The sequence below is a fragment of the Oncorhynchus mykiss genome, chromosome 26, assembly GCF_013265735.2.
Source record: "Oncorhynchus mykiss isolate Arlee chromosome 26, USDA_OmykA_1.1, whole genome shotgun sequence".
Lineage (NCBI taxonomy): Eukaryota > Metazoa > Chordata > Actinopteri > Salmoniformes > Salmonidae > Oncorhynchus > Oncorhynchus mykiss.
In genome coordinates this window covers 2,043,354-2,055,914 of record NC_048590.1, presented here as the reverse complement: position 1 = coordinate 2,055,914, position 12,561 = coordinate 2,043,354, and the positions used below count along the sequence as shown (strand labels likewise).

General features: G+C 45.0%; 1 protein-coding gene across 3 annotated transcripts in view; it reads right to left on the bottom strand.

Annotated features, from left to right (window-relative positions):
• The window catches only part of LOC110514234 (b(0,+)-type amino acid transporter 1), a 53,871-nt gene that overhangs the window by 21,769 nt on the left and 19,541 nt on the right, over positions 1 to 12,561 (bottom strand). For all 3 annotated transcript variants that reach the window (XM_036964115.1, XM_036964117.1, XM_036964116.1), the window contains exon 3: positions 2,925 to 3,072. In XM_036964115.1, the coding sequence (XP_036820010.1) occupies positions 2,925 to 3,072 (148 nt within the window). The remainder of the gene's footprint in view (positions 1 to 2,924; positions 3,073 to 12,561) is intronic.

Below are 12,561 nucleotides of genomic sequence, written 5' to 3'. Positions count from 1 at the left end.
TCTACCCTTTAGCTCAGTGCGGATGTTGCCTGTAATTCTTGGTTTCTGGTTGGGGTATGTACGTACTGTCACTGTGGGGACAACGTCATCGATGCACTTATTGATGAAGCCAATGATGAAGCCAATTGCACATTTAACATGTTGATAGAAATTAGGTAAAAATGATTTAAGTTTCCCTGCATTAAAGTCCCAGGCCACTAGGAGCACCGCCTCTTGGTGAGCAATTTCTTGTTTGCTTATGGCGGAATACAGCTCAATCAATGCTTTCTTGGTGCCAGCCTCTGACTATGGTGGTATGTAAACAGCTACAAAGAATATAGACGAAAACTCTCTCGGTAGGTAATGTGGTCTGCAGCTTATAATGAGAAACTCTACCTCGGGTGAGCAATGGCTCGAGACGTCCTTAGATATCGTGCACCATCTGTTGTTTACAAAAATACATAGTCCGCCACCCCTTGTCTTACCAGACGCCGCTGTTCTATCCTGCCGGTACAGCAGGGTTCATGTTGGGAGAGGAATTCCCTCCTAGACTCATCATAACTCAGCAGGGTTCATGTAATGAGAGGAATTCCCTCCTAGCCTCTTAATAACTCAACAGGGTTCATGTTGGGAGAGGAATTCCCTCCTAGCCTCTTAATTTTTTATTTATTTTATTTTATTTCACCTTTATTTAACCAGGTAGGTTAGTTGTCAATTACAACTGCGACCTGGCCAAGATAAAGCGTAGCAATTCGACACATACAACAACACAGTTACACATGGACTAAACAAAACATACAGTCAATAATACAGTAGAACAAAATAAAACAAAAAGTCCATATACAGTGACTGAAAATTAGGTAAGTTAAGGAAATAAATAGGCCATGGTGGCGAAGTAATTAAACACTGGAATGATAGATCGGCAGAAGATGAATGGGGTGACTGGGGTGGGGTGCAAAGGAGCTAAATAAATAAATACCAGTATGGGGATGAGGTAGATAGATAGATGGGCTGTTTACAGATGGGCTATGTACAGGTGCAGTGATCTGTAAGCTGCTCTGACAGCTGGTGCTTAAAGCTAGTGAGGGAGAAGTGAGTCTCCAGCTTCAGAGATTTTTGCAATTCGTTCCAGTCATGGGCAGCAGAGAACTGTAAGGAAAGACGACCAAAGGAAGAATTGGTTTTGGGGGTGACCAGTGAGATATACCTGCAGGAGCGAGTGCTGCTATGTTGACCAGCGAGCTGAGATAATGCGGGGCTTTACCAAGCAGAGACTTGTAGATAACCTGTAGCCAGTGGGTTTGGCTACGAGTATGAAGCGAGGGCCTACCAACGAGAGAGTACAGGTCGCAATGGTGCGTAGTGATGGGGCTTTGGTGACAAAACGGATGGCACTGTGATAGACTGCATCCAGTTTGTTGAGTAGAGTGTTGGAGGCTATTTTATAGATGACATCACCGAAGTCGAGGATCGGTAGGATGGTCAGTTTTACGAGGGTATGTTTGGCAGCATGAGTGAAGGATGTTTGGGAGGTTTTTCCAATGTTTGGGAGGTTGAACAGGCTAGTAAAAGGGGTTGCAACAAATTTGGCAGATCATTTTAGAAAGAGGGGGTCCAGATTGTCTAGCCTGGCTGATTTGTAGGGGTCCAGATTTTGCAGCTCTTTCAGAACATCAGCTATCTGGATTTGGGTAAAGGAGAAATGGTGGGGGCTTTGGCGGGGTGCTGTGGGGGGTGCCGGGCAGTTGACCGGGGTAGGGGTAGCCATGTGGAAAGCATGGCCAGCCGTAGGAAAATGCTTATTGAAATTCTCAATTATAGTGGATTTATCAGTGGTGAGCAGCTGGGAGGAGGTGCTCTTATTCTCCATGGACTTTACAGTGTCCCAGAACATTTTTGAGTTGGTACTACAGGATGCAAATTTCTGTTTGAAAAAGCTTGCCATAGCTTTTCTGACTTTTTTATTTGTTCCTAACGAATTAATTAATAATTAATAACTCAGCAGGGTTCATGTTAGTTGCACTATGTCCATGTTTCTGTTTACTGGTTTGGGGGGATTGAACACACTGACACAATCCTTCTCACAGTCAGTATGCCTCCCAAAGGGAACCCTATTCCCGATATAGTGCACTACTTTAGACCAGAGCCCTATGGCACCCTATTCCCTATATATAGTGCACTACTTTAGACCAGAGCCCTATGGCACCCTATTCCCTAAATATAGTGCACAACTTTAGACCAGGACCCTATGGGGGACCACGACCCATAGGGTTAGGGTGCCATAGGGATGCAGTTCCAGTTCTTCTCACACGGAGCCCTTCTCACTTGGTCATTCCTGATTTAGGAGATTCCTATGATTCTTTCCGACTGGTTAGAGATCACCCAGGATAGGGTTAATCAGGTAATCTATCTCAGTTTATGGTGTCATTTAGTGTCTGGTTAGAGATTACCCAGGATAGGGTTAATCTGGTAATCTATCTCAGTTTATGGTGTCATTTAGTGTCTGGTTAGAGATTACCCAGGATAGGGTTAATCTGGTAATCTATCTCAGTTTATGGTGTCATTTAGGTTCTGGTTAGAGATTACCCAGGTCAGATCAGGTAATGTGTGTGTCCTCACCCACTGTAGCCTGTGTGTGTGTGTGTGTCTCCTCACCCAGTGTAGCCTGTGTGTGTGTGTCTCCTCACCCAGTGTAGCCTGTGTGTGTCTGTCTCCTCACCCAGTGTAGCCTGTGTGTGTGTGTCTCCTCACCCAGTGTAGCCTGTGTGTGTGTGTCTCCTCACCCAGTGTAGCCTGTGTGTGTCTGTCTCCTCACCCAGTGTAGCCTGTGTGTGTGTGTCTCCTCACCCAGTGTAGCCTGTGTGTGTGTGTGTCTCCTCACCCAGTGTAGCCTGTGTGTGTGTGTCTCCTCACCCAGTGTAGCCTGTGTGTGTGTGTCTCCTCACCCAGTGTAGCTAGCACCCCGCAGGCGGCCCAGACACACAGACAAGGTCCTACGGCTCCCGTTTCCAGCAGCACTGCCTTAGGGGAGATGAAGATGCCGGAGCCGATCATGGTTCCTACGATCAGACAGATCCCACTCAAAAGGCCCACCTGCAGAGAGAGACAGGAAGTGGTTATGACAACTTCCTGAGAGGGTGATACAGGCGGTAGAACCAGCGATTAAACCCCCGTCTCCTGTTGGGGAGCTTTGTATGTGAATGTTTTACCACTCAACCATGTGTCTTAATGTTCAATATATATATATACAGTGCCTTGCGAAAGTATTCGGCCCCCTTGAACTTTGCGACCTTTTGCCACATTTCAGGCTTCAAACATAAAGATATAAAACTGTATTTTTTTGTGAAGAATCAACAACAAGTGGGACACAATCATGAAGTGGAACGACATTTATTGGATATTTCAAACTTTTTTAACAAATCAAAAACTGAAAAATTGGGCGTGCAAAATTATTCAGCCCCTTTACTTTCAGTGCAGCAAACTCTCTCCAGAAGTTCAGTGAGGATCTCTGAATGATCCAATGTTGACTTAAATGACTAATGATGATAAATACAATCCACCTGTGTGTAATCAAGTCTCCGTATAAATGCACCTGCACTGTGATAGTCTCAGAGGTCCGTTAAAAGCGCAGAGAGCATCATGAAGAACAAGGAACACACCAGGCAGGTCCGAGATACTGTTGTGAAGAAGTTTAAAGCCGGATTTGGATACAAAAAGATTTCCCAAGGTTTAAACATCCCAAGGAGCACTGTGCAAGCGATAATATTGAAATGGGAGGAGTATCAAACCACTGCAAATCTACCAAGACGTGGCCGTCCCTCTAAACTTTCAGCTCATACAAGGAGAAGACTGATCAGAGATGCAGCCAAGAGGCCCATGATCACTCTGGATGAACTGCAGAGATCTACAGCTGAGGTGGGAGACTCTGTCCATAGGACAACATTATTATAACATTACATAACATATAACATTAATATTGCACAAATCTGGCCTTTATGGAAGAGTGGCAAGAAGAAAGCCATTTCTTAAAGATATCCATAAAAAGTGTCGTTTAAAGTTTGCCACAAGCCACCTGGGAGACACACCAAACATGTGGAAGAAGGTGCTCTGGTCAGATGAAACCAAAATTGAACTTTTTGGCAACAATGCAAAACGTTATGTTTGGCGTAAAAGCAACACAGCTAAACACACCATCCCCACTGTCAAACATGGTGGTGGCAGCATCATGGTTTGGGCCTGCTTTTCTTCCGCAGGGACAGGGAAGATGGTTAAAATTGATGGGAAGATGGATGGAGCCAAATACAGGACCATTCTGGAAGAAAACCTGATGGAGTCTGCAAAAGACCTGAGACTGGGACGGAGATTTGTCTTCCAACAAGACAATGATCCAAAACATAAAGCAAAATCTACAATGGAATGGTTCAAAAATAAACATATCCAGGTGTTAGAATGGCCAAGTCAAAGTCCAGACCTGAATCCAATCGAGAATCTGTGGAAAGAACTGAAAACTGCTGTTCACAAATGCTCTCCATCCAACCTCACTGAGCTCGAGCTGTTTTGCAAGGAGGAATGGGAAAAAAATTCAGTCTCTCGATGTGCAAAACTGATAGAGACATACCCCAAGCGACTTACAGCTGTAATCGCAGCAAAAGGTGGCGCTACAAAGTATTAACTTAAGGGGGCTGAATAATTTTGCACGCCCAATTTTTCAGTTTTTGATTTGTTAAAAAAGTTTGAAATATCCAATAAATGTCGTTCCACTTCATGATTGTGTCCCACTTGTTGTTGATTCTTCACAAAAAAATACAGTTTTATATCTTTATGTTTGAAGCCTGAAATGTGGCAAAAGGTCGCAAGGTTCAAGGGGGCCGAATACTTTCGCAAGGCACTGTATATATATATATTATTTTTATGGAATAAAATATGTCCTGTGTCACCACTCAATCAATGACTGACAGGCCCATGATAGTGTTTATAAACACAGTGTAGTGTGAGTTAGTGAGTAGTTAACTCAATGAGTCCCACTGTCAGGCCGGCGTGATTTAGGACTTCTGGTTAACCCAATGAGTCCCACTGTCAGGCCGGCGTGATTTAGGACTTCTGGTTAACTCAATGAGTCCCACTGTCAGGCCGGCGTGATTTAGGACTTCTGGTTAACCTAAATGAGTCCCACTGTCAGGCCGGCGTGATTTAGGACTTCTGGTTAACCCAATGAGTCCCACTGTCAGGCCGGCGTGATTTAGGACTTCTGGTTAACTCAATGAGTCCCACTGTCAGGCCGGCGTGATTTAGGACTTCTGGTTAACTCAATGAGTCCCACTGTCAGGCCGGCGTGATTTAGGACTTCTGGTTAACTCAATGAGTCCCACTGTCAGGCCGGCGTGATTTAGGACTTCTGGTTAACCCAATGAGTCCCACTGTCAGGCCGGCGTGATTTAGGACTTCTGGTTAACTCAATGAGTCCCACTGTCAGGCCGGCGTGATTTAGGACTTCTGGTTAACTCAATGAGTCCCACTGTCAGGCCGGCGTGATTTAGGACTTCTGGTTAACTCAATGAGTCCCACTGTCAGGCCGGCGTGATTTAGGACTTCTGGTTAACTCAATGAGTCCCACTGTCAGGCCGGCGTGATTTAGGACTTCTGGTTAACTCAATGAGTCCCACTGTCAGGCCGGCGTGATTTAGGACTTCTGGTTAACTCAATGAGTCCCACTGTCAGGCCGGCGTGATTTAGGACTTCTGGTTAACTCAATGAGTCCCACTGTCAGGCCGGCGTGATTTAGGACTTCTGGTTAACTCAATGAGTCCCACTGTCAGGCCGGCGTGATTTAGGACTTCTGGTTAACCCAATGAGTCCCACTGTCAGGCCGGCGTGATTTAGGACTTCTGGTTAACTCAATGAGTCCCACTGTCAGGCCGGCGTGATTTAGGACTTCTGGTTAACCCAATGAGTCCCACTGTCAGGCCGGCGTGATTTAGGACTTCTGGTTAACCCAATGAGTCCCACTGTCAGGCCGGCGTGATTTAGGACTTCTGGTTAACTCAATGAGTCCCACTGCGCAATATCGATTGCGCAACCAGGGGAGGAAAGACCTTGGACCATTGTTACTCTAACTTCCGCGACGCATATAAGGCCCTGCCCCGCCCCCCTTTCGGAAAAGCTGACCACGACTCCATTTTGTTGATCCCTGCCTACAGACAGAAACTAAAACAAGAGGCTCCCACGCTGAGGTCTGTCCAACGCTCGTCCGACCAAGCTGACTCCACACTCCAAGACTGCTTCCATCACGTGGACTGGGAGATGTTTCGTATTGCGTCAGATAACAACATTGACGAATACGCTGATTCGGTGTGCGAGTTCATTAGAACGTGCGTTGAAGATGTCGTTCCCATAGCAACGATTAAAACATTCCCTAACCAGAAACCGTGGATTGATGGCAGCATTCGTGTGAAACTGAAAGCGCGAACCACTGCTTTTAATCAGGGCAAGGTGTCTGGTAACATGACCGAATACAAACAGTGCAGCTATTCCCTCCGCAAGGCTATCAAACAAGCTAAGCGCCAGTACAGAGACAAAGTAGAATCTCAATTCAACGGCTCAGACACAAGAGGCATGTGGCAGGGTCTACAGTCAATCACGGACTACAGGAAGAAACCCAGCCCAGTCACGGACCAGGATGTCTTGCTCCCAGGCAGACTAAATAACTTTTTTGCCCGCTTTGAGGACAATACAGTGCCACTGACACGGCCTGCAACGAAAACATGCGGTCTCTCCTTCACTGCAGCCGAGGTGAGTAAGACATTTAAACGTGTTAACCCTCGCAAGGCTGCAGGCCCAGATGGCATCCCCAGCCGCGCCCTCAGAGCATGCGCAGACCAGCTGGCCGGTGTGTTTACGGACATATTCAATCAATCCCTATACCAGTCTGCTGTTCCCACATGCTTCAAGAGGGCCACCATTGTTCCTGTTCCCAAGAAAGCTAAGGTAACTGAGCTAAACGACTACCGCCCCGTAGCACTCACATCCGTCATCATGAAGTGCTTTGAGAGACTAGTCAAGGACCATATCACCTCCACCCTACCTGACACCCTAGACCCACTCCAATTTGCTTACCGCCCAAATAGGTCCACAGACGATGCAATCTCAACCACACTGCACACTGCCCTAACCCATCTGGACAAGAGGAATACCTATGTGAGAATGCTGTTCATCGACTACAGCTCGGCATTCAACACCATAGTACCCTCCAAGCTCGTCATCAAGCTCGAGACCCTGGGTCTCGACCCCGCCCTGTGCAACTGGGTACTGGACTTCCTGACGGGCCGCCCCCAGGTGGTGAGGGTAGGCAACAACATCTCCTCCCCGCTGATCCTCAACACTGGGGCCCCACAAGGTTGCGTTCTGAGCCCTCTCCTGTACTCCCTGTTCACCCACGACTGCGTGGCCACGCACGCCTCCAACTCAATCATCAAGTTTGCGGACGACACAACAGTGGTAGGCTTGATTACCAACAACGATGAGACGGCCTACAGGGAGGAGGTGAGGGCCCTCGGAGTGTGGTGTCAGGAAAACAACCTCACACTCAACGTCAACAAAACTAAGGAGATGATTGTGGACTTCAGGAAACAGCAGAGGGAACACCCCCCTATCCACATCGATGGAACAGTAGTGGAGAGGGTAGCAAGTTTTAAGTTCCTCGGCATACACATCACAGACAAACTGAATTGGTCCACTCACACAGACAGCATCGTGAAGAAGGCGCAGCAGCGCCTCTTCAACCTCAGGAGGCTGAAGAAATTCGGCTTGTCACCAAAAGCACTCACAAACTTCTACAGATGCACAATCGAGAGCATCCTGGCGGGCTGTATCACCGCCTGGTATGGCAACTGCACCGCCCTCAACCGTAAGGCTCTCCAGAGGGTAGTGAGGTCTGCACAACGCATCACCGGGGGCAAACTACCTGCCCTCCAGGACACCTACACCACCCGATGTCACAGGAAGGCCATAAAGATCATCAAGGACATCAACCACCCGAGCCACTGCCTGTTCACCCCGCTATCATCCAGAAGGCGAGGTCAGTACAGGTGCATCAAAGCTGGGACCGAGAGACTGAAAAACAGCTTCTATCTCAAGGCCATCAGACTGTTAAACAGCCACCACTAACACTGAGTAGCTGCTGCCAACACACTGACACTGACTCAACTCCAGCCACTTTAATAATGGGAATTGATGGGAAATGATGTAAATATATCACTAGCCACTTTAAACAATGCTACCTTATATAAATGTTACTTACCCTACATTATTCATCTCATATGCATACGTATATACTGTACTCTATATCATCGACGGTATCCTTATGTAATACATGTATCACTAGCCACTTTATACTATACTATGCCACTTTGTTTACATACTCATCTCATTTGTACATACTGTACCCGATACCATCTACTGTATCTTGCCTATGCTGCTCTGTACCATCACTCATTCATATATCCTTATGTACATATTCTTTGTCCCCTTACACTGTGTACAAGACAGTAGTTTTGGAATTGTTAGTTAGATTACTTGTTATTACTGCATTGTCGGAACTAGAAGCACAAGCATTTCGCTACACTCGCATTAACATCTGCTAACCATGTGTATGTGACAAATAAAATTTGATTTGATTTGATTTGATTTGATTTGTCAGGCCGGCGTGATTTAGGACTTCTGGTTAACTCAATGAGTCCCACTGTCAGGCCGGCGTGATTTAGGACTTCTGGTTAACCCAATGAGTCCCACTGTCAGGCTGGCGTGAATTAGGACTTCTGGTTAACTCAATGAGTCCCACTGTCGTGATTTAGGACTTCTGGTTAACTCAATGAGTCCCACTGTCAGGCCGGCATGATTTAGGACTTCTGAATCCCTTTTAAACATGCTGTGAGTCCGTAGATACCCACCATTTGTCTGTGTGTTAACGGGGAAGGAGCTAGAGGGGGGTTTTTAAGACAAGCACAGGTCCCCAAACGTCACAGGGGACGTATTTTTTACAGAATCTATAGAGTCAGAATGACGCACACAAAACGAAAAAAAAAACGGGGAAAATGTGACAATTAATCTTCATATCACTGGAAAATTCCTCAATAAACTATTGAGAGGTACTGACCCTGGGTTCCTGAGAGCCTCACGGTGTAAACTACAGAATGAAGCAGTAGTTCTATTGAGAGGTACTGACCCTGGGTTCCTGAGAGACTCACGGTGTAAACTACAGAATGAAGCAGTAGTTCTATTGAGAGGTACTGACCCTGGGTTCCTGAGAGCCTCACGGTGTAAACTACAGAATGAAGCAGTAGTTCTATTGAGAGGTACTGACCCTGGGTTCCTGAGAGACTCACGGTGTAAACTACAGAATGAAGCAGTAGTTCTATTGAGAGGTACTGACCCTGGGTTCCTGAGAGACTCACGGTGTAAACTACAGAAAGAAGCAGTAGTTCTATTGAGAGGTACTGACCCTGGGTTCCTGAGAGCCTCACGGTGTAAACTACAGAATGAAGCAGTAGTTCTATTGAGAGGTACTGACCCTGGGTTCCTGAGAGACTCACGGTGTAAACTACAGAAAGAAGCAGTAGTTCTATTGAGAGGTACTGACCCTGGGTTCCTGAGAGCCTCACGGTGTAAACTACAGAATGAAGCAGTAGTTCTATTGAGAGGTACTGTCCCTGGGTTCCTGAGAGCCTCACCGTGTAAACTACAGAATGAAGCAGTAGTTCTACTGAGAGGTACTGACCAGTAAACAGCTTCCTAACATTCCTCAGTCAGTCAAGATACTGTTGTCAGAGTCACTCAGTAACCCTGTACACTGTAACAAGACTATACATTTACAGCTACCATACAAAGGCCTTGTACACAAGCCAGGATAATTGATGTTGGTCACTCGAATAGCTTATGTACTTGTAGCAAGCGAGAACACAAATGGAACCAGAATGCAATGTCATACTTGATCAGTTTTCACATGAATGGAACCAGAATACAATGTCATACTTCATTTGTGGTATTGTTATATTTGAAGAGCAAAATAATGATTTTTACTTCACGTCCAAAGATTTATCAAACAGACAATTGGGATACATGTTTTTGGTAAATGTCCCAGGTTGATCTAGTCTGGTTTATTATCTGATGTGGTAAAGGTCCCAGATTGATCTAGTCTGGTTTATTATCTGATGTGGTAAAGGTCCCAGATTGATCTAGTCTGGTTTAGTATTATCTGATGTGGTAAAGGTCCCAGATTGATCTAGTCTGGTTTATTATTATCTGATGTGGTAAAGGTCCCAGATTGATCTAGTCTGGTTTAGTATTATCTGATGTGGTAAAGATCCCAGATTGATCTAGTCTGGTTTATTATTATCTGATGTGGTAAAGGTCCCAGATTGATCTAGTCTGGTTTATTATCTGATGTGGTAAAGGTCCCAGATTGATCTAGTCTGGTTTATTATCTGATGTGGTAAAAGGTCCCAGAATGATCTAGTCTGGTTTATTATCTGATGTGGTAAAGGTCCCAGATTGATCTAGTCTGGTTTATTATCTGATGTGGTAAAGGTCCCTGATTGATCTAGTCTGGTTTATTGTTATCTGATGTGGTAAAGGTCCCAGATTGATCTAGTCTGGTTTATTATCTGATGTGGTAAAGGTCCCAGATTGATCTAGTCTGGTTTATTATTATCTGATGTGGTAAAGGTCCCAGATTGATCTAGTCTGGTTTATTATTATCTGATGTGGTAAAGGTCCCAGATTGATCTAGTCTGGTTTATTATCTGATGTGGTAAAGATCCCAGATTGATCTAGTCTGGTTTATTATCTGATGTGGTAAAGGTCCCAGATTGATCTAGTCTGGTTTATTATTATCTGATCTGGTAAAGGTCCCAGATTGATCTAGTCTGGTTTATTATCTGATGTGGTAAAGGTCCCAGATTGATCTAGTCTGGTTTATTATCTGATGTGGTAAAGGTCCCTGATTGATCTAGTCTGGTTTATTATTATCTGATGTGGTAAAGATCCCAGATTGATCTAGTCTGGTTTAGTATTATCTGATGTGGTAAAGGTCCCAGATTGATCTAGTCTGGTTTATTATCTGATGTGGTAAAGGTCCCTGATTGATCTAGTCTGGTTTATTGTTATCTGATGTGGTAAAGGTCCCAGATTGATCTAGTCTGGTTTATTATTATCTGATGTGGTAAAGATCCCAGATTGATCTAGTCTGGTTTAGTATTATCTGATGTGGTAAAGGTCCCAGATTGATCTAGTCTGGTTTAGTATTATCTGATGTGGTAAAGATCCCAGATTGATCTAGTCTGGTTTATTGTTATCTGATGTGGTAAAAGGTCCCAGATTGCTGTTCTGAGAGGAATAATTTTGACAGAGAGAGCCAGTGAGACGGAGTCTGCGTATGAAATGGCACCCTGTTTTCTACACAGGGATTAGGGTTCCACTTGGGACACACTGGGATCAGTGAGTTCAATGAGTGTGGAACAGACTACAGCAGGGTTAAAACGGGGGGATAGAGGTTGGTACCGGCTGACACTGTAGTTAAAGCTGTCTGCTCTGGGCTGGCTGGCTGGCTGGCTGGCTGGCGGATTACAGTAATGATCGTGAGAGCCATTGGAGATCCTATGCTGCGAAACTCTACTCAGGCTCCCTCTCTGTCAGACACACACATTAGGGTGACAACATGAACATAAATTACAATGTTGAAGCTCATTTACTGCATTTCTATACGATTTAAAATCTCTAAAATGCTATTTGGAGAACAGCAAACAAGCAAAAATGACCCCAGCCATTATTACCTTGGCTGCTGTAGGTTCATTCACCTCAGTCCATCTACAAGCACATAGCCTGTTAGCTATACAATCTACCTACCTCAGTCCATCTACAAACACACAGCCTATTAGCTGTACAATGACCCCAGCCATTATCACCTTGGCTGCTGTAGGTTCATTCACGTAGCCTATTAGTTATACAATGACCCCAGCCATTATCACCTTGGCTGCTGTAGGTTCATTCACGTAGCCTATTAGTTATACAATGACCCCAGCCATTATCACCTTGGCTGCTGTAGGTTCATTCACGTAGCCTATTAGTTATACAATGACCCAAGCCATTATCACCTTGGCTGCTAGTTATACACGGCGCATTCGGAAAGTGTTCCGACCCCTTTGTCTTTTTCCACATTTTGTTTGTCTTATTCCGAAATGGATTTAAATAAAACAATTCCCTCATCAATCTGTTGTACCCACTTCCTTACATTGGTCAACACAGCTGGAAATCTGTGGTATTTTTACTTTAGTTTGATCAACGTAAAAGATGTGATATGCTAAAAAACAGGACATCATGCTCTCTTGATCTTGATTTGACTTCGCTAGACGTTGCTGGAGCAGGACGGGATGTGGAAACCACTGTGTTGCTCTTCAAACATAGAAATACCACATATTTACAGCAACGCGACTACACAGACGTAGTGTATATCTTAAAGATGTGGGGATTTTCTCTACCATGTTAAATGTCACTAAATCCTGGTTTACAAACCACTGTGGTACTCTGAAA